This window comes from Oreochromis niloticus, linkage group LG1 (assembly GCF_001858045.2).
Source record: "Oreochromis niloticus isolate F11D_XX linkage group LG1, O_niloticus_UMD_NMBU, whole genome shotgun sequence".
Classification (NCBI taxonomy): Eukaryota; Metazoa; Chordata; class Actinopteri; order Cichliformes; family Cichlidae; genus Oreochromis; species Oreochromis niloticus.
In genome coordinates, this window is record NC_031965.2 from 5,221,940 (window position 1) to 5,249,466 (window position 27,527).

The following is a 27,527-nucleotide window of genomic DNA, read 5'->3' on the forward strand; positions in this document are numbered from 1 at the left end:
TCCAGAAGGTAAGATAGGTGCTGAGAAGCTAGCTAAACAGTAAGAATAGGATCCATGCCATCAGTAGAGATTCCCTGCCAGTTATCGGAATGAAAAGCTAGCCAAAAGAGGAGACGGATGCCGCTGATATGAAGATACAAACATTCCTCATAATGTCCATCCAATCCACATGAAGTCCAGGACCTTAAAGCTCTATGAGCAATAAAAAGAGGGAGTGAGGATTAGTGACTAATAAAGTCACCATCCAGGATATAGCATAGAACGTGCAAATAGATCAGGCCCATCAAGATGCTCCATGAATGCCTTAGGCAACTGAAGACAGACAGTGATGCAGGACAGGACCAAGAACCATTATAGATGACCAAGCCTGTGCATGAGACGTACCATTACAAGGCGGAGGAAGTGGCTGACATGAACAAATCCTACCAGTTGCTAGGAAAAGCTGGCTTAAAGGACAGCACAGAGGGATGATGGTGGCCCTAACGATCCACAGATCGTTAGTAGTAGATCCACAGAAAGAATCTACTACAGATGACAGGACCCAAGTTAGGGTCTGCAAAACGTACTTGAGAGACAATCCAGCAGATAGTAGCAGGATCTAAGGTGCAAGCCGGGACCATGTTCACTAACAGGCACAACCAAGTCCCTGAGTCCTGATGGGAGATGCCACTTTGGATGATTGAGAATAATGGCCTATGGTCCTGTGGTACTTCAGGTTCCAGACACACAAGCAGCTGCTGACCAACCAACCAGACATAGTAACAGTTGACAAGAAGAAGAAAGCTGCAGTTGCGATAGTTATTATAATCCAGCAACATCAGGAAGGAGAAGTGCAAGAAAATAGAGAAGTACCTGGGGGTTGAAGAAACTACTAGGGCAGATATAGAAATCCAAACTGTATTACAGGCTGTAGCTCCCAAACTGGAAGACTGCCTCCAGTAGATCCCAGGCACAACATCAGATGTCTATGTCCAGTAGAACCCAGTCACAGGAAAGATACTATATGTTTAAAAATGCTATTTGGAAAATTATTTGCTCTGTTAAATTGCACTTGGGAAATTTTTGACAAAAACTTTAAATTTCATAGAGGGGCTAATAAGTTTGTCCTCATCTGTAATCTTGCTTATTTTTATGAGAAAAATTGCTGAAAGTGATTCAACTTACAGTCTGGAGCTGCATCCTTAGCTGGTTGTTGGTGAATTTGAGGGATCTGGCAATAGACTGGAGATAGTATATCAGCATGCTGAAACACAGTTGAACAATTCACAAGTCATGTAGGATACAGATGTTTGCGTATTTGCATATTGTGAGTGTGTGTGTATATGTGTGTGTGAGAGAGAATTAGAGAGAAATTCTGAGTGAGAGAGCGCGTGTATACACGACAGATATATGAAATATTTGTCGTGTGCAGCCTCACAACAGCAGCAGCAGTGCTGGCAGTACGACGACAGGACTGGTGATATAACTTATTACTTTACTGAACCACACCGGGAAGTCAGTGGCCACTGTCTCAGAGATGATGTCGTAAATCTTCTCTTGACCACTGAAACACATTTAAGCATTTTTCTTTGTCTGAACACTGAAACACAACCACAAAAAAGGGGAAAAACAAAAGAGCTGTTCATGCACCACATTTCAAAAACCAGTATCAGTAATAATATTGGGAAGCGTTAGGGTATATAGTATCTCACTGGTAACTTCCACATCAATGAAAGCAAAAATAATGCTGAATAAAATATATACAGCTGCATGACAACATATATTGCCATCCAGGTGACAACTCCAGGAAAGGCTTTGCTTATTTCAGCAAGACAGTCCCGAACATTCTGCATCCATTTCAGTAATATAGCTCCAAACAAGAGAAGAATGGGCATCGCTTTCAAACTACAGCAACTCAGTCCAACAAGGAGATGCAACACAGAAGGAGATGGAGCTGTTTAATACTGTTTTAATGTGTAGCTGGAGTTTAATCAACATTTCATATAAACTGAATAATATTTTTCAATTTCAGTTTTTTAATATATTCTTTCTGAAGTATTTAAATATAGTCTTTAAATATTATGAAAATTTAATATTTTCATAATATTGGTTTTATTTAAATACTCTACCAGCTTTTTTGGAAACAGGATTTGACTTTGTAAACAATGCAAAGAAAGATCTTTTCAGAACTGTGATGCTACCCTCATGAATTAAAATATGTCCCATTTCGAAACACATATAAATATTTATTGTGCAGGCTGAGGATGGAAGACAGCAAAATGAGTCCCTCATTGGTACATGTGGTAAAACATCCACTTCTGTCTTCCATTTTCATCGCAGTAAATAAAAAAGGGAACATATTAGATGAAACTGTTTCATTAAAAACAAGAAACAGTCAGAGTGCAAACCTCTGCCAAAGCAGCTTGCTTCCCTTGGCAGTATTTACTTTAGGGGAATAGTATTGTATTTTGCCTGCATTATCAATTTATTGACCTTTGGGAGAGGTCAGAGGTGAAATATGACATGATATTCAAAATCCTTATACAATACGTTCTACTGTATATGTTAATAATACACACCAAAATTGCAAGAGTCATAGTTTCTATAGTCTTTTGTCGGTTTCTCACCATTAAATTATTAAGTTGACCTTGAAGGTCTTGATGGATATAACATCAATTTTAATTCCTTACCTGAAAGGTCCGCAGTGTTGTGATGGTCTGTATCTCACTATAGCAAAGATGGTGGGCAGCATACACAAAAACAGCATGAAAAGCAGCATAGCCAGGTAGAAATTGTTTGACCTAAAAAAGCAAAGTGAGAACATGGATGTGTTAATGTGATTCATTTTTACATTACTGTATTTCCTTCATGCTCCTGAGCAGTTCAGTAGAAAATTACAATTCATGTGAATCAACTTAGCAGAAGAATCCCAGAGTATATCTGCAAAATATGCTCTAAACAGTTTGTCATCTTCAAAAGGTAAAGATTTTTTTCTTTGTTTTTTCTGTGTATCTGACCACATATCTGTAACCTCTAACTGAAAATTTACATGCTCAAAGTAACTAGATTGAGTGTTGTGACTATTCTACTTGCTTAAATACACTGCTCAATAAATAAATAAACTAAGGAAAATCTTTCATCAAAGTATAGCATCAAGTCAATTAAACTTCTGGGATCTTAATCTGGTCAGGGCTGTAGAAGGTCCTAACCCATCAGCAGAACCAGAATCTGTTCCTTTGTGCAACGAGTAACAGGATAAGCACTGTTCCCTTTTTGAGCAATATAGATCATAGAAAAAAATATTCTGACAAGTCTTGAATGAGTGGTGAATCATGAGTGGCTGCTAAGTCAAAATAATACTCAGGCAGGAAAAGTGGAAAAGGAAAAGTTTACTCATGGCAAGATCCTTTCTTAAAACACACCAAATAGTTTGTGGTGCTTAAATCTAACTAGCAAGTGAGATTGTCTAAATTTTCTCGTCATGACTTTGACTGGCCTCTCTAGTCTTCTTTTTTTATACTCATTCAGAGGTGGACTGCTGCTATATTTCGGATCATTGTCCTACTGCAGAACACAAGTGTGCTTCAGCTTGCGGTCACAAAGAGATGGTCAGATATTCTCCTTCAGGAAGTTTTGGTAGACAGCAGAATTCATGTCTCCATTTACCACAGCGAGGTCATGTAGGTTTGGATTTTTTTCCCCCTTAATAATAAACATCTTCATTTAGAAACTGCATTTTGTGTTTGCTTGTGTTGTCTTTGTCTAATATTTAAATTTGTTTGATGATCTGAAAATTTTAAATGTGACAGACATACAAAAAATACGAAATCAGGAAGTGGACAAAAACCTTTTCACACCACTGTATTTTCAGTTGCACAGTGAACTGTCTTTGCTATCAATATGCACATGTGTCTGGTCTGATTTTCCACCACATCTGGGAGTGGCTGATAAGGACTGAAAGAGGCAATCACAGTCTTTTTTTAAACATAAATCAGAGTGGCCTGGCGGAGTATATGTGTGTATGTCTAAGTTGCTGCACACGCTGATAAGTGAACAGGCTTGAGAAAAATACCCCCTTTGCTGATAATATACAAGATTTTGGTGGCATTTTTAAATCTTTATCAAACTGTGAAGAACCCAGGATGTAATATAAGAGAATGTCTGGACACAGACATTCTTGGTGTTTTGATGGTGGTTATGAAAAGTGCTGAGCTGCACCTCTCGCTGACTTTGATTTCTCCATAGTGTTTGTACTATTTATGCCTTTTTGCAGCATTTTTAATGGATTTATTTAACAAATTAAGTGATGTGCTGTAAGGAACAGACAGTCCAAAAGGTTTGTGCTTCAGTTTTGATGAGTGAAAATCTAATATTTTATTAGTCCATTATTCAGCAGCATCATATTTATGCCAAATAAAAAGTCATCAAAATGATAAAAAAAAAAAAAAACTATACTGGAAATTTGGGCATGTTTCATCTGCGTGTGTGTGTGTGTGTGTGTGTGTGTGTGTGTGTGTGTGTGTGTGTGTGTATCAAACCTGGATGCTCGAAAGACCTGCTGATGGGGAACATTACAGGTAAGAACAGCCCAGCTCCTCAGATACATCAGACCAATCAGCTTCAGCACATTAAAGGCAGGAAGACAGGGAGAAAAAAATGCCCCCATCCTGAAGGAAAGAAAGAAATAGATCAGTAACACACACACACACACACACACACACACACACACACACACACACACACACACACAGGCAATAAGGTCACACTTCATATAAAAGATATTACATTCAGTGGTTCATGATTTCACTTCATTACATTTACTGCTGCAAGGAGACGTTTCTGAAATTAGATGAGAAAATACAATCAAGAGGTGTAGTGGAAAGATTACAGAGAGCTACAGTCCGTTAAACAGGGTAATGGAGACCTGTCAGCACTAGTCAGGCCATTAGCTCTGAAATAGGTCCTGTGGTTCTGGAATTGTAAAATGTTTTTCAGACTTACCAGATCATTCCTTGGTTATAAATTAGATGCAAGACATTCTCAGCTATTTTGAATTCTCCATATTCAGGCTGAGAAAAGACAAAACAAAAGTAATTACTGCTACAATCCTGTGTCACACAAGGGTCTCTCTGGGTCTTTATTGTCTTTTCATGACACGCCAAATGTTTTCAGTTACTGCAAAGGTCTGGTTTGCAGGGATGCCCGGACTCAGTACCAGGACTCTTGTGCTATGAAGACATACTCCTGTAAAAGATTCAGCATTAGCATTTTCTTGCTGAAATATGCAAGGTCTTCTCTGAAAACGACATCTGGATCAAATCATATATTGCTCTAAAATATGCATATAGACCTTTGAGCTTTCATTGTGGTTTTGTAAGCACCCACATAGTATGACAAATCCAGCTTTTGAACCTGAACCAGCTTCCCATCCCTACTGGGTAGTGACCAACGAAAAATATTGCGGATATGCAGAAATGAGCTTTCTCCAAAGGGTGAATGGCCTCTCTCTGAGATAGGGTGAAGAGGTCAGCCATTCGGGAAGGGCTCAGAGTAGAACCACTACTCCTCCACATTGAAAGCAGCCAGTTCAGGTGGTTTGGGCATCTGAAAAGGATGCTTCCTGGGTGAAGTGTTCCAGGCATGTCCCACTGACAGGAGGCTACAGGACACCCTGGAAAGATTATATCTCTCAGTCGGTCTGGGAATGCCTTGCTGTTCATCCGGACAAGCTAGAGGAGGTGACTGGGGACAGGGAATTCTCGAGTTCTCTAGTGAGGCTTAAGAAAACGGTGGGATATATTTAATGATAGTTTTTTCCTCTCAAACCACTTTTATTTTGAACATTTTTAAAGCAATCATATTCAGCATTTCCATTAGATTTCCCCCAATAACAAAAATATTTGTGTTATCAGCAAAAATTTGTATTTTTAATATATCACATACCCTTCAAATGTAATGTATTTAAATAGTGAATAGTTTTGGACCCAGTACAGAACTCTGGGTAATGCAAGAAGCAACGTCCAAACATTAAGAGTATTATTCTCCCATCTCCCATCTTCCTGGTCGTTGTGTCCTTGGGCAAGACACTTTATCCTACCGCCTACTGGTGTTGGCCAGAGGGGCCGATGGCGCGATATGGCAGCCTCGCCTCTGTCAGTCTGCCCAGGGCAGCTGTGGCTACAACCGTAGCTTGCCTCCACCAGTGTATGAATGTGAGCGTGAATGAATAATGGCATTGTAAAGCGCTTTGGGTGCCTTGAAAAGCGCTATATAAATCCAATCCATTATCTCACAAATTCTTTCCTGCTGGTCAAATAATTTTTCACCCAATGTACAACCCCTCTGATTAAATACCGTTCCAGTTTATTAATTAATATTTCATGATCAATTGCATCAAATATTTTAAGATATCGGAATACTCTGGCTGCATGTGGTTTCTGCTCTGTAGCATTTATAATCTGCTCGACTGATCCAATTAATGCCCGTGCAGGGGAGTTCAGTCTGAATCCATACTGACTGACAGAGAGTAATTTATGTTTATGTCCCACAAAGTCTAGAGTCTGTTTTTTCCCCTGGTTGTGGTCTCTTGTGATTACTGTCAAACTGCAAAAACTGGAAAAAATTATTGAAACTATTATCAATTAGGGTGGCACAATGAAGTGTAGTTCTGTTTGGCCTAGTGATTTTAGGATAGCCCAACTGTTGTGTTAACTCGTTAGTTTTTTTATGCTTTTTTTTACATTCAACAGGACAATGTTAAAGTCACCACATAAATATATATCTGATCTGATATAATTTTATTTGTTTTTTGATTGAATGCTAGAGCCTGGTGCTTTATATATACAGCAAATTATTACATTTTTTTATATTCCTCGCAAATTTCAATTGTTATATATTAACTAATAAGTTATCAAACACAGTTATCATAGCTTCCACCACCTTGTAATTTATTTTATTATCCATGTACACAGCCTCCCCTTTCCTGGGTTGAAAAGTCCATCCCTGTTTCTGCATTAATCCATATTTCAGATACAACAATAATTTTGAAAGCTTTTGTGAACTGATTTAAATATTCTTTAACGTTATTGATCATTGATCATTTCTCATCCATTTTAAAGGTGTGATTAAACTGTTCATCACTGTGGCAGCAGCAGCTGATGTCTCCAGTGTTGGAGAAGAAATCATTCTCTGGGTCTATTTCCTTTTTCAAGTCTGAAACATGACCTGTGTATTGTGTATGTATACAGAATTCCATTCAATAGTTTCTCATGTTTAGCATTTACTTACTAAATTTTGTAAAAGCAAAAGCTTGCAACCAACTTACAAATTTGCTCTCTAAATCCCAGCAGCAGCAGTCACTGAGGTAGCGAACCACTAGACCTCTGATGAAGTCAATGAGCAGGATGCTCGCCACTGTGAAGATCATGTCAATGATGGACAGCTTCAACATCTCCTAAAGACACAATATACACATATTCATCAGGGCAATTTACAAATACTATATACAAGTATTTTATTTTACATACACAAACGTATATATATATATATATACACCATATATACCAGGCATAACATTATGACCACTGACACGTTAAGTGAATAATACTGATAATCTCTCCTAATACTGGGTGGAATACATTACTGAGCAAGTTAACATTTTGCCCTCAAAGTTTGGCAAGTGTAAGGATTTGAGCAAGCTGGAGGACTGGTTCAGAGGAGCTCCAAAACTTTTGGGGTGTTCCCACTTTCACAGTTGGGAACCAGCGACAGAGTCATGGGCTCGTGTGGCTCATTGATGCACATGGCGATGAGAGCTTTCCTACGTGTTCCGATCTAACAGACGAGCTACTGTAGCTCAAACAATTCTGAAAAAGTGGTTCTGATAGAAACGTGTTAGAATACACAATGCATTGCTATCATTTGACAACAGGCAGGTGGTCATAATGTTTATATATTTTTTTTATCATTTCCACAAATATACACCGTTATCCAATCAGAAAGCAAAACCTGTCCAACATAGGTCTCCCAGCACTGATCCTGTTGTCGGGTGTTCTTTTCAAACACAGCTGTCTGGTTGTAGACGTCCCCCGAGCTGCTCCTGCTGGTTACAGCCAGCACTGTGGCGATGGTTGCTGCGGTGCTGTTGTGATTCTTAGAGAGGGAGATATCTGACACTAGGGTGGAGAGGCTGTTTCCCTCAGGGTGAGATATTGTGGCCAGAAAGGAGCTGGACTCATTCCAGTTACTGTTACTCACTTGGACCTTGAAGACAGATCACAATCCATACAGCTGTGTGCTATGCTTTACTTATATGAGTGACTTCAAAGGTATTTCTTAATTCAAGGGCTGCATCCTTAGAAGCTCCATGATGACCGAGAAGGCTGGAAGTGAGTGACTGTTCATGGTCTAGTCCAACTGTGACAGCAGCAACTACATATATGTTGGACAACATTGTTTGAAAGAAACAGAGGAACAAATCTTTATTTTATCCAAACTGCTTTACTGTTACTTGAAAAAAACTAAGATATTTAAATCGGTGTGGGTCTGAGGCTGAGTCCATTTAGACCACAGTGTTAACTTTAGCCAATAAACAAATATGTACAGCAGCACAAAAGTAGCAATCTATCGATTTATTTATAAGCACATTTAAAAACAACACAAGCTGACCAAAGTGCTGTACATAGTAAAAAAGTAAAAAGTAGAGCAAACACACACAAAGAACAAAGCAAAACAAACAAACAAAAAAAATTATAATAGATCATACATGTTTGTTTTATTATAATATATATATTTATGCACATTTTGAAAAATGATCCAGGGAGATTTTTAACTCAAATACTGCAGTCCAGTTCAAATTCATGACACAATTATTTAAATTCATATCACTTTATACATCTATGACTGACTCAGACAAATATTAATATATTATAATTACTCAAGTTGTCTGAAAGCTTAACACCTGAAAGCTTTTACTGGAAATATCCCACAGTGACACAAAATACATAAATAAAACGAAAACTTGTGATTATTTTGTTTCAGATAAAATGAAGGGTAAACTCTTTTTTCTTACCTCATCTGTATTCTCGTTATCACAGCATATTTGTGACAAAGAATACACAAACTACAGTTCCTAGTGAGTCAAGTAAGTCTAAGAAAAGATACACAAATTATAATATAGACAATTATTTTAGTTGTCAGTGATGTAGTGTATTGATTTGTCAGATAACATTTACTTGTGATTTAATGGCAGTTTCCACCAATTAATGGTTTGTGTTAATAAATGAGAATAACCTAAGTTATTTGTGAACTTAGGTCAAGAAAAGATGTTTAAAATGCTTAATTCAGTTCAATTCAATTTTATTTAAACAGCGCCAAATCACAACGACAGTCACCTCAAGGTGGCTTTATATTGTAAGGCAGACCCCGATAATACATACAGAGAAAAACCCAACAATCATATGACCCGCTATGAGCAAGCACTTTGGCAACAGTGGGAAGGAAAAACTCCCTTTTAACAGGAAGAAACCTCCGGCAGAACCAGGCTCAGGGAGGGGCGGGGCCATCTACTGTGACCGGTTGGGGTGAGAGAAGGAAGACAGGACATCCTGGGAGTTTTATTATCAGGACATCCTGATAATAATGAATTAGTGCAGCCTAGAGGTGATAAATGCAAGAACTGGTTTTTCAGCTTCACTTTGAGACAGGACATTTCTAATTTTAGAGATACTGAGGAAATGGAAGAAAGCAGTCCTACATATTTGTTTAATATGTGCATTGAAGGTCATATCCTGGTCAAAAAGGACTCCAAGTATGATGAAAGAATCTGAGGAATGTTTCTATCACCTTGTTGAATATATGCTACAAAGAATTAAGTCAGTTTTGCCAGACAAAAAGGGGTCCAGCCTGGTAGTAGTGAGGTGTACCTAATGAAGAGGCAAGTGGGTGATGTAATGGCTTGTTTGCAAAGCCAAAAAAAAAAAAAAAATGTAATTTCAACACTGCACTGCACAGTCTTAATACCTTTTGGGTATCCAAATCATAATCAAAGCTTTATTGTACATCATCAATTTTCTTAACTGAGGACGTTTTTGAACACTTCCCATCTATTAAAAGACAACTGCCAAACTAAAAAGGAGGGGAAAAGTGAATTCCGTAGTGTCAGAGTGCAAGGATAATTTTGTATTGTACTGTATTGTTAAAGCTTTTAAACATTTTCTTAAGTGTTAAGAAATTGTTTCATGTTCTTAACATGAAAACAACTCACCTTCACTTCATTATTATATGCTCTGATAAGCCTATGCCCTGCAAAGTTTGATTGAATGTATCAATGTACAATCTCAAATAATCAGGAGAAAAATTCTTATCATTTTCATTTTTATATTTAATATAAAAGAACAGATGACTAGTGGACCATCCATTATACATAGAATTACTTAGGCAGTTTGTAAAATTATTTACGGTTTACTTAAATTATTTACATTATAATGAATGTCTCCTTTACTGTAAAAAACTTAACAAAAAACAAAACATAATTTGAAGTAAAGTACCTCGAAATAACATTTAATTATGTAATCACACTGTTGGTCACTGTTGGCTTTTTTCTCCCTAAAACATTGAAGCATATGGTCATATGATTGTTGGGTTTTTCTCTGTATCTATTGTTATACGATCTATTGTGCAATATAAAGCGCCTTGGGGCGACTGTTGTTGTGATTTGGCGCTATATAAATAAAATTGAATTGAATTGAATATTAAACTTCACACCACTAAACAGACCCAGCTTTGGTATCAAAACTGAATTGTATGTGTAGGGGATTTTAAAAGTTATATACAACTGAAGGGAAATCCGGATATATTTAGTATCAATTTTCCATAGCATCTACACAAACTCTGAAACATGTAAGTTGGTTTTTTGACCTCTTAGGTTTTAATGTAAAAGCTTTAAAAGCATCACTAACTCGTTACATATCTGAAACTTTGTAGAATTTTGACATTTTTGACTCTTGTTAATATTATTACTACAGGGTATTTGAGTGAAATAAAAACAAGTAATTACATTTGAGTTTACTTCTTGACTGCATTCCTTGGACCATCCTTTTCAAAAAAAATATTCTAGAACCACCATGCACAACGAATCTTGGGATAGGGCCACCAAGGTTCCACCTCATGGATCCTTCAGATCCTGGGAGAACAGTCTTCTTCGCATTGCTGTGACATAATCAGCCTTCAAATGTGGCCTTTGAAGGATGCAACCCCTGAATTTAGACGTCTAAAATGTAGGACTGAGCATTTTAGCGTATTAGCTTATTTAGCCTACACAATTAGCATTAGCATTAGTATAAAGATAATTCCAAACTAGTAAGTTTATGTGCATAAAAAGTAAACAGAATACCAAGACACGTTTTAAAGACATTGAAGATAGAATGAACTGTGTTTACCTTCTTAAAGTCTCAACTTTGGCTCTAAAATGTAGCAAAGTAATACCGGAATAGTGCTAGTTGTTAGCATAACAAGTTTACCAGTTATTTTCTTTGCAATGTGTTGCTCATGTCAACATTAAAATAACCTATATACTGAATTTTCACTTGAATGATATGTATCTCAGTTTAACCATTTAAAGCCAATAGTATTGTATTTGATGAGATTTTGTGAGTTAGAGACTTTTACGTCAGTGATATTTCTCCCCTTAACAATCAATTCCACACTACATTTTTAAATAATAAATTGAAACAAAAAATAACTAAAATGCCTGAGTCACAATACAAATTTAAACTCATATTAATATTCATTTACTTTTTAAATTTCATCAGAAGGTTCACTAAACACTGCATTTTCAAAACTTGAATTTTATAGCAATTTTTCCATGGTTAAATATTTGGTAACTTGTTTGTGCTATTTTCTAGTAACTGTGGCAAAATGAATGACCAGCAAATTAAATTATTAATCTTATTTTATTTTCTAAATAGTGTTCAATTTTAAAACAAAAATGTTGGGGAAACATGGCTGTACCTTCAGAGAGCTAATTCTTAACTGGGGCTAGTTAACATACTCACAGCAGAGCTCATACTGTTGACTTTATCAAGGAGAGCAATGATGAGACTGTAGAGATTCCCAAGGTATAAGACAAGGACCCTGTAAATAGATGGGCATTGTAAGACCTTTCAGTTATTATATAAATACTGCTCCAATGAGGGATCTCATTAGATCTTGAAGAATGAAATAGTCAAAGTAAAACGTGTTACTGAAATACATTGTATAATTTGTTGAGAACAAAACAACCTAACAACCCACAAACCAACCTAACTTTGGTGGAAACTATATTATACTATATACCAACTATATATTATAGTTACCTATAAAATCACCACAAACTTTGAAGCCATAAAACCAGTTTTTGTACTACTTAGGTTTTAAATTAAAGACTTTAAAAACGTGGAGGGCCTGTTGCAACTCATATCACTATTGTCACATAACTCAGTGGTCCCCAACCCCCGGGCCTCGGACCGGTACCGGTCCGTGAGTCGTTTGGTACCGGGCCGCGAGAGTTGAGGCTCAGGTGTGAAATGTATGGTTTTCAGGGTTTTTAGCGGTTTTCAGCGTTATTTTGTTATTGTTTTTATCGTTAACTCGGTTTTCCTGGGTCTTTTCACGTGTGTTATGAATAAATCTTCTTTTTTTCGGTACCGGTACTAGTTTTATTTTGTTGTATTTATCCGCAACACCTTAAAGGCCGGTCCGTGAAAATATTGTCGGGCATAAACCGGTCCGTGGCACAAAAAAGGTTGGGGACCACTGACATAACTAACCAAAGTTAAGGGAAAATTTTAACTTAGATTTTTGGCATAAAAATGTAAGGGTTCCATTCATTTTCTGAATAATATAGTATGCCATTATTGTGTCATTACAGGCTGCGGTTAGACAATGGTACCTGGCCAACTGGAATCGCAGTGAGGTTCGTGGGTGGTACATCTCCAGTTGAGCCACCAGTTCAAAAGCAGATGGAGCAATCATGGTGATGAGAGAAACTACTACACTCACCTGGAAAGAAGATGGATACATAAGTAACTGATAGGTAGTTGGTAGTTGGAGAAAAGTTTGTTATTTTAACTGAAATACATCTAACAAATATAAGTCTCATCTTTTCTAACAATTTCTGGGATTTCTGAGGGTCCTAATTAATTGATTAATTCATTCATTCATTCATTGAATATTTATAATAACTGAACATGCTCATTAGGTGCAGTCTTCAGTTATGTGTGTGTGGCAAGAAGTTCAGCTATAAGCACCGATGTGGCAGTGGCAGTGTACATTTCACCACCACATCAAACACTTTGGTGACATAATGCTTGGATACAGCTGCTTGCCCATGGAAACCTGTGAAGCTCTATACACTGTTCTTGAGCTCTGATGGCCACAGGAATGTTGGAGGTCTGTACAGATTGACTCTGCAGAAAGTTGGTGACCCCTGGGCACTACATTCCACAGCATCCGCTGACCCTGCTCTGCAATTTTCCGTGGCCTCAGCCTAATTGTGGCTGCCTTTTTCAGTCACTTTCAGTGTGGCATAATGCCACTAGCGGTTGACTGCGGAATATTTGATGGCAAGAAAAATTCCAGACTGGACTTGTTGCACGGTACCGCAATGCCCTCTCACTGAGCTCCTGAGAAAGACCAATTATTTCACAAATGTTTGTAGAAGCAGTCTGCGTGCCTATACACCTGTGACCATGAAAGTGATTGGAACACCTGAATTCAATAATTTGGATGTAATAAGTAAATACTTTTGGCAACAATGTGTGTTACAAAAACAGGTCAGAAGATGTAGGCATGTAGCAGTTTTACAGCTTCTGTTGAGAAAAAAAAAATTCTGTATGTGTGTATGCACACAGAGTACACATGTACATGTGTTGCACAGTTGATCAGCATAGCTTACACATTTTGTTGTGAGATTGAGCTGATATTTTGATCATCAAGCTGGAAGAACAGCAGATAAGCTGTAGGGTGACTAAAGCTCTCTAAAATGAATGAAATCATAAGCCATCATTGGCAGATGGATATATACATTTAGTAGTTGCCTTCCACTGGATCCATGTCAAGTCTCCACTTTCAGTGGTTCCTTAGAACTGTATTGTATATTGGATTATCCAATTAAAATAACCGATGATAAGGATGGTGACGTCCAGTCTGTTCCCGTACCTCATTCTTCTCCCATAGCGTCAGCTCCGGCTTCTCCTGCTCCAGTTTCTGAGAACGATCCACCACAAAGTAAATGATGTATATACTTCCTGCTAAAGACAGGAGCACCAGGATGTTGGCCAAGATCCGTAGACTGATCAGAACTGCACTGAAGAAAAGTACAGTGTCATTGGCAATGATCAGTTAGAAAAGTGGATATAATTGTGATGCACTATTCTTAGTAGACATCTGAAGTGTATGTTGGATGTTCTGAACAACACACACTTCAGATAAGGTGTCACTCCAGCCTCTTTTTGTTATTGCTGACTCTTGCATTATTTACATAGACTTTCAAAAGGACCACCTTCAGTCATGAGTCTGTCTGTAGGATTTTAGCCTCCCTATACCAACACTGAACCTAGAATATAAAATGTCAAGGATTTGGACAATGTATAGCTTTTAGACATTAGAAAGTCTTTAGGTTTAATCAACGTAGACTTCTGCCTAAAGTAAAGTATTGTAGCTCAGTGTCACCAATGATTTACATGTCACTGTCCTTTTCAGTTTCAGGAGTTGCACTTGTTTTTAAAGTGGCTACTTAAAGATTTGTATCCATCCATCCATCTCCTGCCATTTATCCTAGCACAGCAGTCTAAGCAGAATTTACCTCCCCTTCCCTTCCCGAGCCACCTCATCATTATCTTCTGAGATAATCTAAGAGACATAATCTCTTCAGCATGCCTTGAGCCTAGCCTGAGGTACCTGCCCAGTTAGACATGCCCAAAACACCAAACCTGGCAGGCATTCAGGAGGTTTCCATCTCAATCCAGTTACCCAATTCAACTTGATAATGAGGAGTAATGGTTTTCCTGTGAATGGCTATATCGATGCATGCTCAATCATCCAGGTAAGGAAATCCCAAAAATTGATTCTGTTCTCTGTGAAGAGAGATGTAACAGCATACTTTTAAGTGCCATTATTTATACATCAGGGAAAGCAAACAACCTCTGGCTAAGTGGATGGAGCAACTCAGAACAGCTCAGAAATGAGGAGGGGGCCTAAGGGAACGTCTTTCACCATCTTACAATGGTGTGATTGCAGCCATTCACTAAATCAATGGTTTTTGATCAATGGTCATGAATATTTGCATATTAATGACCATTAAACTGACCTCACAGCCCATTGTTCACCAGTGGTGCTAGTTTTAGTCATTATGCAAATGTACTGTTTATAAGGTTGGGGAAAGCTGCAGTCAGCTGAGACTGAAGAAGTCACTTTGCTGAGTGACGAAACGCTTCTGCATTGAACGCTACGTCGAGATGAACAGAATCAACTTTTGGGGGTAGTAAATAAACAGTCACTCACCTATAGCTTCAATAGACTGAGCTGGAGGAAGCTGGACAAACAGAAAACATACAAAACAACACTCACAAATAAGCACTTACAGACTGGTATCCTTCTTCTTTTCTTGCTCCTCGACAATGGCTTCCTGTGCAGAAAAATATTGATAGTCACATGTGCTTAGGTCATAATTTAAATATCTTTTTCTTAAAAAAATTATTAATTGCACAGTTCATGTTACATTCTTCCCTGACCCTGATGTTGTTAACAATGGCAGCTCCTTTGCTCTCTGCAGCCTCTGGGTTTCCTATCAGGTAATCCCAAGCACAGAATATTCTCCAGCAGAAAGTGAAGCTTTCATCAGAAGCACTAGCCAGGCTCAGGCGTGAATTCTTTGCCATTCTGCAGAAATATTATTTTTCAGGGAATATTATCAGACAATATATTTTGCACATCATGTTAGCATTTTAATAATAACAGTCCTTCACCATCAGTGAAGCATTAACAGCAATAGGGAGAAGAGAACCAGTAGGAGGCAATGTGATGCCTTGTGTGATGTTATGCTGGGAAACATTGGGTCCTGACATTATGTTTTTCAAGTTGCTGATTATTGAATGTTGAGAATGATGGAAATTATGCTAAACATTACTCTGACCATGTTATTGTGAAATGTTATAGATTCTATAGGGATAAGTAAAGATTAGATTAACTTTTAACTCTTTTTTCCCAGTTTTTCCCCAAATTTCAACAAACTTGAAATCATTCTAAGGCATCACATTGCTAACCCATCAGATAATTATAGCGTCAGTATAAGTTTTAAAGAGCATAATGATTACTTTCGCAACAGAATGATGAAACTGTAGGCAAAGACAGCCATTCCAACCAGGAAGTAGGCAAGGGGTAATCGGTACCCTGCACTGCCGATCTTCCTCACCCTGCCATAGTAACCATAGAATAACACAGAGTACTGGAGGTAGCCCTGTGAAGAATCAAAGACAAAACATGTTCACAAACACACATGGCAATACACACAAAGAGAAAATAATGTTTAAATAATGTTCTAGTCTATCTGTAAGTAATGTGCTATTGATAGAACAGTAAAAAGAAAGAAGCTTGCCCCAAGAGACCAGATGGTGTCCAGGTCCTGGGCTGAAGCCAGGTGTTCCTTGGGAATAGTTTTACTTCTTGTTGTTCCAAATGGTGCTCCAGCCAGCAGCTAGTGCACACAAACAGTAGTTCAGTGCACTGTAATTGTAATAAATAAAATGCATTTCAGTCGTTATCTACAGGCAAAAGAAGACTGATATTTTTATCTGTAAGATAGGTGACCATATCTATTTGGTGGTATGACTCTTCTGGGACTTCCCCGTCCTTCATCCAGAGCCAGAGAGCAATAGCAAGACTTGTGCGATTTGTACAAGGACATCAGTTTAGTTGACAGCTGAGCTGAGCTGATATTAAGATCACCTACTGATCTGCAGCTGGACTTTGTAACATTATGCTTGATTTTTAGTCCATGCCTCCTCGTTACGGTTTTGCTAGGTTTAGTCACAAACATGGCAGCGTTAGTGTTAGGTAAAGATCAGTGCAAGGTTACAGAAACTTTGTTGTAATTTTTAAAATAAAAAAACTTGGTGTTACTGTTGGATTTTTTGATAACGCTTCCATCCCTCCATCCATCTATCTGCATAACAAGATAATTTAATAGAATATAATAACCCTTTATTGCCATTGTACATGTACAACCTAACTGTGGGTGCTCCACAACAACTGTGCAGGTATGAAACATAAATAGTAAGACAGCAGGAATAAATAGACATGAGAAATAAATACAAACCAAGAGTAAGGCACACAATAGAAGAACAGGTTGCAAAGTTCTTGAAAGTAGTGCAAGGACTTGGTCTGAGTAGACTCTGTGTGTGAGTGGTCCGAGTGATGAGGGTTAAGGTTGGGGTGTGGGTGTTAACAATACAAATGGCCTAGCAATGTCAACGCATGTCAGGGACAGGAGTGTAGACCTGCCATTTGAGATGAGCTAAAAGATCATCACCAAGAAGCTTTGTGAGTATTATTATTTTCAAATAATCACACCAACTGTTGGTGTGATTATTATAAAACAACAATCAGGAGGAGCATGTTAATGATTTAAAGGTAGTTGGAACTGTCGTAACAAAGAACACAATTTGAAGCACACTACGGAGGTAGAAACATTGTTACCAACGAGGGTTTCTCCACCGTGTTTTCCCTGGGGACCAAATACTTATTTCAGTTGGCCATGCAAGTCAATTTCTAACTTTTAACCAAAATGTTTTTTTCTGGGTGTTTTTTGGTTGAGATCTCTCCCTTAAAATTAAATGTTTGTTTAATTTTTTTGGAGGATGTTAATTTCTTTATGACTGAGCAAACCTACAACTTCAGCATAGGCTCAAACAAGCCTGTGTTCCACTGTGTGCAGAGCATTGAACAAATACAACTGAGGAGCACTGTAAATGTTTTTGAGAGTGTGTTATTAAAAAAAGACAATGATAATTCAGGTGGACTGACCCTACATTCAAACCTTGTTGAATAATTGGTAAATGGACTGGTTCTTTAATACTCTATCTCAAACTTGCCTCATTCACCCAAATACTTTTTTCTGTACTCTTTCTATGCTATTGATTTCTATCTAACATCAACATGCATTCATGCTCCAATGGATGCATCAGAGAGCAAAGTGGGTTTAGTGTCTTGCCCAAGGATATTTGGCAAGCAGAGCTCAAACTACCATACAGTACAATACAGGAACGTGAAAACGAGAACCTATAATGTTTGATGGTGAATTATATTACTCACTAAGCAAGGTGAGATAAAGGTGAGACGTGCAAATGGGAACAGCAGAATGGTAATTCCAACAAACCATGAAGTGAGAAAGAAGAAAAATGGAGGCTCAAGATATGCAGCGGGAATGACATTATAAGTTATGTCTGTGAAAATTGCTTGTGTCTGCATGTCAGTGTTAGATATATATCCAGGTGCCCTATCCCACTATTACTGTCCGTGCCTTGCCTTGCAAATATTCTATAATCTGTACTAAAGGACAACTCAACAATATATTTACTGGGGTAAAAATTAAATACTAAACTCATCATTGACCATTTGTGTAGGTTTTAATTATTTAAGATATTTAACATTTAAATTTAAAGGGCAGGAGATGTGCTGAGAGATTTCTGCAAGAAAATATTATCCAAAGGGACAAACAGTACAGTACAACAAATACCTGAGGAAAACTAAGCGCTTAAATACACACAAGGTAATTAGGGAGAGGGGAGGAAGCTGGGGAAGACAAGACACAGGTGGATAAAAGATCAAATCTAGCTAAAGAGACAAGCGCAAGCAAAACTAAACACAATGCACACAACATTAGCATGTTAACAAATTAAAACAGGACGTAACTAAACACCGGACACAAGAATGCAAACTTGACATGGAGAACACAGATGGGGAGAAAACATCCAACTATGAAAACAAAATACAACCTGAAAATATCATGGAAAACCAAAAAAACAGAAATTAAAGCTAGAATATGAAAATCCAAACAAGAATAAAGAAAGGATTATGCAGAGAATATAATAATGAAGAAAAATAAAATGTTAAATTCAAAGTGCAGGGTCAAAGACCCCAGATCATCTGACAGATGACAGTCGATCCAGCCCTAACTATGTGCTTTATCTTAACTGAAATAAAACTGACATCTGTAAAGAAGAGTGGAGCAAAATTATTCAACCACGATGTGAAAGACTCATTGCCAGTTAACTCAACATTTTCACTGCACTGAACGAGAAATAGGAGTTAACATGCATTTATGAAGAGAAAACTGCTATCATAGGTATCTCTAAGAGTCATATACTGCACACTTAGCCACGTGATTCTACAGACTAGTTTCCAGGAAACTATGTGTATGATTTGAATATATGATATGAATAATTTGACTGACTGTATTATTATATTTACACAAATTGAGGGTGAAGCTTAAAATTTATTCAACAAATTTTTGTTCATGGCAAAATTTTAAATTTTGCAATCAGTCTGAATCATTTGGTGCCAATGAGTGCAATTCATCTATGATATCTCTCTGTCCAACAGGGGACGTAGCTGCTGCTAACTGATTGTATTCTGATCATATTCCTGTATAACAGCAAGGTTGTCAAGTGCCTATGTAATTTTGCAGCTGGATTACCACCTAAAGAAACTAGAAAGAAATCGTCCATCCATCCATCCATCCATTCATCCATCCATCCATCCATTCATCCATCCATCCATCCATTCATCCATCCATCCATCCATTCATCCATATTTGGTATCAGAGATTTGCTGACCTCTGGTAGGACAATGAAGGCTCCAGTCATGATGGTGAGAACAATGTTGATACCAAACAACCAGCGGAGGAAGATAAAGTAGGAGGCCACGCCTGACCCAAAGTGACCTCAGCAAGTCAGAGGAAACATCAAAATAAGACTGACTAATATGTTGCACACAGTTCACACACAAACACTGCTGCAGATGTACACCACTGACAGTAATACACTTTGATGGTGCTGTTTGATCAAAAAGCTTGGTGGTTTCTGTCAAAGCCTAATCTAACTTAATATTCATGGATACCAGTGCAATGACATAGTTTTGAACATCACTTCTCACAAGCTGATACAGTTATATCACCAAAATTGAGTGTGTCACACTGTTAACATATTGGTAATAAATTCTGATATGAAAAAATAATTGTCCCAAGATTTTTGCTTATGCTGTCAAATACTTTGGTGAAGTTCTAGCAAACATTTAACAAAATGTGCACACAGAAAAGGTTTTAGTAATGCACCAGATGTCATGGCAGACTTACCTTTAACATTTCTAAACACTATTATAAACATTTGATATTCAATGTTCAAAGAATATCTGTACCAGTTTTGGAATCATGTGACTAAAAATTTGAAAAAATATAAATATAAATGTTTGCTTTGTATTATATAGACTTTGTCTGGAAAATTATAGTCACCGCAGTTACTTTTAATTAGACAACTGAGTCAGGACTCCAGGTCACAAACACAGATCACTGAATAAACTTTTCACATTCATGATTCCTTGAAGCAAACACAATTTGCAACATTAATGACAAAAAAATAAAAATCTTCAGCATTAAAGTGGAAAGTTTATGAGAAAAATATGTCAAATTAGGCAGTTGCACTGGGCCGGCTTATTATGGTGGCCTAATATGCCATCACATGACCCCTCTCTAGACAACCATCCAAGCATATAACACTTTGGATATAACAGTCACCAACAACCCTTGGATTGTTATTTATGTCGATGCCTTCATCCATACAATAAAATGACTGGGCTCATCAATGCATCCATAAGGCTTTAATTTATCATAAGAGTGCATGTGCCAAATAGCATTTGTATCTTTAGTACTGTACTGCTGTCACCAAAAATGCTGCTCTCTTTGAAGCTCCACACTATTGATTCTTTAATAATCTGTTGGATTGTGTTCTGCTGTACCACGAATTTGAATAGCTTAAACATGTAACCAGCCGTATCCTTGGATCTGTTGTGCCGTAGTTCTTGATATGCATCTAAACCAGTGTGTTATTTTCTCTCGAATAGCTCCAGTTCACAACAACATCTCTTCAAAGTCCATATGCTTATGGTAATGTGTTGATTCTGAGCTAAAATCACAAGTATTGCTAAATTGCTAAATAAATATGCTAAATCCAGTTGAAAAGTATCATTGAATAAGGTCATCTAATGTTTGAACATTACACAGCAAAGATGATGCGGAAAGCAATGAATTTCCTTGACGAAAAAAAACGCTATTTTCCAATTTATTCCTAGCAAATTTCCCATTTTCTGTCTTGTTGAACATCTTGAGTGATTTCTTCCTGCCCCAAACACACACACCCTTCTCCTTTGTTTTTTTCTTTTTAGCCAGCAGATGTAGGAAATATGTTTTCATGAAAATGCAGGGAACAAAGAAAACAGATAACTTACTTTCAATTTTCTTGATCCTGACTTCCCAAGGAATGAACAGCACCACAATGTTGTAAAGCAAACGGGAAAGTTTCTTCAGCAGCTGCAGGAGAGAATCAACCTGAGAAACACTGACAGAGGTTTAACAAAAAACTACTTCTACCATTGCTTCTGTGACGAAAAGCTCTTAGTAAAGTAAACTCTAAAACTATAACAGCAATGACATTTTTTTATTTATTGTGTGTTGTTGATGAACTGTCTAATTTTCAATTTTCAGCATATAATAAAGTAGCAGACACCTGGCATCTGAAACAGCGTGGCTGTATCATTTTTACAGTGCTGAAAGATAAGAAACGCAACTAAGCTGTTGATTGTTAATCAAGAGAAAGTCAGCTGGGCCATTGATTCTGATTTTCAATTAACCATGAGCGAAACTGTAGAACTGATACCTGATCATCAGACTGCTCACTGAAAGTCAATTTATTCTAATGGGTGGGAAGGAGCCCAAACATTGAATTAACTGCGCCATAACACGGGCTATAAATTCACTTGTGCTGCTGCATGGATTTTTGCAGCACAACTATCTTTCTCACTGTCTGACTTAATCTTTTTGCAAATACGAACAAAGAGTTATACGTGTGTGTTCAGCCCACATAGGAGAAGAGCCTTGAAAGATCAAAACTCAGCAGCCTTTATACAAGAAATCCAACACAATTTACTGTTTTGGCTGTAATCATCAGGCCACTGCAGTGCAGAGAAATAAAACTGCCCTGAAATAGCACTTTGTCCTGTTGTGGACAAGATCTATAATGCACTATAAATACATTAAGCAATCTGTCTTTCCAATCTCCAGTCCAGCAGGATTAGATTGTTACTGCAAAAGAAGAAGAAAAAAGTCAGTGGATGAAAGGCTGGTGGACGTACATCAGCTCCTGCGGTCTGGTAACCTCGGGTTCTGGTTAGTCGGCCCTCATATCTCAGAACAATCTCTCTGGCCTGCCTGGGAATCACACAGATAAAGTCCACCAAGTACATTTATTTATTTAAACAGAAAAAGATCTTTCCATTCAGTTACTTGCATTTTTACAAATGAAAATTTTGTGAATACTTACTCAGTACAAATAATCAAGTGTAATCAAGTAATTAATAATCAAGTGAGCATAACTCAAAATTAAATTAAATCTTAATTAAATGTTCTTGAAGTAGCCCCAACATACTTACATCACAAAGATTTTCAATATATAAATATTATTTCTCTGATTCAACTAATCAAACCTGTTTTGTTATGGCACAAGGAACAACTAGGAAGCCACTGAGTACTGAAAGTGTGTGAATTGTATAATAATTCATGGACTTTCAAGACTCAAAAAAGAAACTCTGCCTTTACAATAAATACATGTTCATTTACAGGGCAGAGAGTCCAAATCTGAAGAATAACTCGTGTCTGGAAATGTGGGTAAAAATCACAAATTTGTGGTGTGAAATAAATTGTTGTTGCAGTGGAAATAATTACATTCACCCTGAGTTTAAAACTGCACACTAGCATCCCATCCCTGATGATGGTAATAAAACCTCTGCGGTAATAGCAAACTGCCCATATAAAACCTGTTATTCATGGCACACACTCACCACATCTCAGAGCTCTCTGTCTACTCCCTCTGTCTCTCTGTGGCTCAGCTTGTTCTCTGACTAGTAGTCTCCTTGGATTCAGTCAGTCTGTACTATTTGTTGATACTATCAAAAAATTTCTATTTCCTTATGCAAAAAGATATAATTGGTGAAGGTAAAATTAAATGTGTCCCTTTTTATCACACTGTTTATCACACTGTGTGTGTGTGTGTATATACTTAACTTGTTTCAGGCAGCTTAAAACAAGCGCACCTGTTTCCTGTCACTGGCAGTACTTTCCTCTCCACTTGTCACCACATTGTTGCCCTACTCTGTGTCAAAACCTAGCTGCTGTGTCTGCTTGAGTACTTACCTGTCTGGCCTAGTCTCTCACACACACTCAGTTGCAAGCTGTTCTAGAGGCTTTGGCATTCCAAAGCTGGCCCTGTGGAAAAACTGATATCCTGACTCGTGAAAGAATTGTAGTAAACTTTTTTGCTGGAGTCATTCCTGAAATTGTTCATTAAGCCATGTAGAACCTTTCTCAGCTGCATCTGAGTCCTCTGAAACTTTGACAGTTCTGTAGCAGATTTGCTGGTGTGCTTGGGATCATTGTCCCAAGTGCACCATTACACAATTTTGGCCTAGCTTTGCTGTTCAACGGATGCCCTCATATTTGACTCTAGAATGCTTTTGTATAATTTGCTTGCTTTAATATGCACTATATTACCAAAAGTATTCACACACACATCAAAGTGACTTCAAGTGTTCCAATCCATCTTTTTAAAATCAAGCACCTAGGCTGCCTCTACTGCTTCTGTGAAAGAATGATTCACTCTCAGGAGCTCACTGAATTCCAATATGGCACCGTGATAGGATGCCACCTGTGCAACAAGTCCACTTGTGAAATGTCTTTGCTGGGTATTAAAACAAAGTGGGAATGATTGGGAATGATAGCAACTCAGCCACAAAGTGGTGGGGTATATAAATCACACAGTGGGGTCAACACATGCTGAGATGCATAGTGCACAGAGGTTGCCAACTTTCTGCAGAGTCAAACGTTACAGACATCCAAACTTCATGGCCTTCAGATTAGCTCAAGAATAGTATGCAGAGAGCCTCGTGGAATGGGTTTCCATGCCCGCTACATCCAAGCCTTAGATCACCAACTAGGAGTGCAAAGCAATGGATGCATTGGACTCCAGAGGAGTGGAGACGTGTCATGCCTCTTTTTTGGACAATTTCATGCTCTCAACCTCGTGGGAATAGCTTGGGGATGGCGCCTTCCAGTTCCAAAATGATTGCACACCAGTGCACAAAGCAAGGTCCAGAGACTGGACTCTGCTGTGAGCCAAGCCTTGTCCAACATCGGTGTCTCACCTCACTAATATGCTTCTGAAAGAATGGTCAGAGTTCACACAAACACACTCCTGAACCTTGTGGAAAGCCTTCCCAGAAGAGTTCAAGTTGTTATAGCTGTAAAGGCAACATCATTTTAAACTCTATGGATTAAGAATAGGATGTCACTCACGTTCATATGCATGTGAAGATAGATGAGTGAATGTTTTTGACAATATGGTGTAGTGCTTTTCTAGTAAGAGTAACCAAACAAAAAGTGCTATACAACAAATCAGATTTCAATTATACATCCACTGATATTGACTGATTTTATACACTTCATCTACTGCAAGTTAATGGCCAATTTAAAATTACAAATAACAATTATATTGCAAAGCTAGAGTACCCAGAGTTAAATGAAATGATTCTTATATAGCACTTTTCCACTCTCCCGGAGCACTCAAGCCGTTTTATACATGCCTCATTCAACCATTCATACAAGCGTATTCTTCTATGATTAAGTGCTTTTTATCTACCAATTACACACATTCATACTCCAATGGATGCATCAGAGAGAGCTTGGAATTAGTATCTTGCCCAAGGATATTTGGAATGGAGACTGGATCAGCCAGGGATCCAACCACCAAGCTTCCGATCAGTAGATGACCCGCTCTACCTCTAGATTGTTGGATCAGCCTGGTGACGTGCTTGGCCTCAGTCTGTTCTGTCCGCCTGTTCATCTTACCCTGGAATAATCATTGTTTCTGTGCAGACCTCTCCCTGTGTCTGGAACCAGTAAAAACTTAGAGACTGTGAGTGTGTGCCCATGGACCACCTGCAAAACCTCACCATATCACCAACAGTGCCATTTATTTTCAACTTGTAAATAAACCTGTGCGGGTCTATCCTTATCCCAGCTTATGACAGAAATCTCCATATAGAAAGGTGCATTTTAGGTTTTTATATTTTTATGCACAATTTTCCAATAATACAGTTTTATTTGTGGTGAGGTGTTTTAATTATGTTTTATTGCTTCTTTTTATTAAGAAATGGTTTGAAAAATTCCTCCACAGCTTGTCGTTGTCTGCTAGTAAATAATTTTTGCAATATAGCAGATATCAATTTCACTACAGAAGAAATAATATTTTACAATTCTTCAGCCAGGAAGGAGGCCAGAAATGTGAAGATGTCCATGTAGTGTGCAGATAGGCAGCATAAATGTTTATCTTACTTACTAAACAGTGCTAGTTATCCTATAGAAGCAGTTGGGGTGTACTTAGTTTTTTACACGCTGCTTCTGAATTTTGGCTTAATTTTTCTGAAATAAATGGTGTTGTTTGTGTGCGTATGATAACGCGAGGTGGTCATCTCTGCTTGCCATTATGTAAAAGTCATAGGACACCACTGTTGTATGTAATATCAGAAACACTTTTAAATGTAATGCAGTCCTCTTCATACCATGCATATGTATGAATACATGCATATTTGTGACAGATAAAATAATATTTCATTATTGATATGTCTGCAGTATGAGCATATATCTAGGAATATACAGCTGTAAGACCATATACACAGTACACAGAGAATAAAGCAACAGAGTACCAGTCTACACAGAGATCACAATCAAAATGATGGTTACTTTAGGACTTTGAGTTTGCGCCTCATTGGCCAGGGCCTAGTCCGAATATTGGCGATGATCTCCTTCTGGTACTGAATGTTTTGGAACATCTCCTCTGGATCATTGCTGTCCACCCTCTCATCTACTTTGTCTTCTTCATCTGAGGAGCTACAGAATAGGACACATGGGCAAAGGGAAATATGGTTCTGTGTTACTCTGTTACAAAGAATGGATCTAAATGGTTTCAGTGTGAAAAAAACATGTCTGCAATGTCTCTACTTTGAGATAATATTTTTCATTTGATGTGTCATATTAACCTATATTTCCAGTCAGGCTCACTTTATACAACCCCAGTTCCAAAAATGTTGGGAAGCTGTGTAAAATGTGAATAAAAGCAAAATGCAATAATTTGAAACTGACAACATTTTTAAATGGAGAAAATGTAACATATAAAAGAAAGTTGTGACAGGTACACATTTACAATTGTGTAGTATTTGCTCTTTTTTAACAACATTCCCTAAACACCTGGGAACTCATGAGACCACTTGCTGGACTTTTGGGAGAGGGATGTTGTCCCATTCTTGTTTCAAACAGAATTTTAGCTGCTGAACAAAAGTTATAGCTAAGTTGTTTAAGAAGCTCCCCAGACCACTGAGAACGTGTGCTCAATCCTCAAGAAGCAGGCAGACAGAGAAAATCCCACTAATTCTGACAAACTCCACACATTAATTATCCAAGAATGGGTTGCTATCGGACAGGATGTGGCTTAAAAGTTGATTGGCAGCATGTCAGGGTGAACTGCAGATGTGGAGTAGCAAATTTGATAAAACACAATATTTGTGTCACACTCAAGTTTTCCAGCCACAACTGTACTTTTCAGCACTGATGGTGGTTTTCAAGATATGCAAGCTGCCAATTCAATAAGAACTAATGAACCCCATACAATCACAAATGGTGATTTTTGGCCCAAGGAAACCAAGAACCACCTGGTAAACACCCCCCTCTCCAGCCCACACAGAAGAGGCCCGAGCCACCCCAGACCACAATCCCCAGGGGACCGGGTCAGCAGCCATGTCAAATCATCATGAAACACCAAGTAGACTACATCACTGGTGAGGCTGCCACAACCAGCAGGGAGCAGTAGGGTGGGGCAAGCGCCCTCATCCTCAACAAACATGTCCCATAGGGGCCAGGCCTCTGGCCAGACATACTGGCCACAGACAGAGACACATACACATAATGACATAATGCACAAAGACACACAAACCCACTAATGGATGTGCAGGTGAACTGAAATTTTGATCTGAGCGATGGACAATCCCGTTTTTCAATTATGAATCATTCTTTTGCCCATGTAGGTATTTCTAAGTTCAGTTGATTGGGTTAAAATCTTGCCTCTATCATGGACTGCTGATATTTAAGAAATTGCTGATTTCATATTTTGAAATATTTCTTTTAGACATTGCTC

The 27,527-nt window shown here is 38.0% G+C and overlaps 1 protein-coding gene across 1 annotated transcript in view; it reads right to left on the minus strand.

The window, feature by feature from the left end:
• Positions 1-27,527, minus strand: part of tmc3 (transmembrane channel like 3) — a 34,015-nt gene that overhangs the window by 5,111 nt on the left and 1,377 nt on the right. Inside the window, exons 2-20 of the mRNA XM_025911058.1 lie at positions 26,081-26,227; positions 22,420-22,495; positions 21,517-21,598; positions 19,851-19,957; positions 16,613-16,711; positions 16,332-16,474; positions 15,750-15,897; positions 15,600-15,643; positions 14,176-14,323; positions 12,908-13,017; positions 12,033-12,111; positions 8,236-8,241; positions 7,987-8,130; positions 7,304-7,432; positions 4,981-5,048; positions 4,518-4,646; positions 2,670-2,780; positions 1,418-1,543; positions 1,165-1,243 (exon numbers count right to left, since the gene is read on the minus strand). Coding sequence (XP_025766843.1) covers positions 1,165-1,243; positions 1,418-1,543; positions 2,670-2,780; positions 4,518-4,646; positions 4,981-5,048; positions 7,304-7,432; positions 7,987-8,130; positions 8,236-8,241; positions 12,033-12,111; positions 12,908-13,017; positions 14,176-14,323; positions 15,600-15,643; positions 15,750-15,897; positions 16,332-16,474; positions 16,613-16,711; positions 19,851-19,957; positions 21,517-21,598; positions 22,420-22,495; positions 26,081-26,227 — 1,975 coding nt within the window. The remainder of the gene's footprint in view (positions 1-1,164; positions 1,244-1,417; positions 1,544-2,669; positions 2,781-4,517; positions 4,647-4,980; positions 5,049-7,303; positions 7,433-7,986; positions 8,131-8,235; positions 8,242-12,032; positions 12,112-12,907; positions 13,018-14,175; positions 14,324-15,599; positions 15,644-15,749; positions 15,898-16,331; positions 16,475-16,612; positions 16,712-19,850; positions 19,958-21,516; positions 21,599-22,419; positions 22,496-26,080; positions 26,228-27,527) is intronic.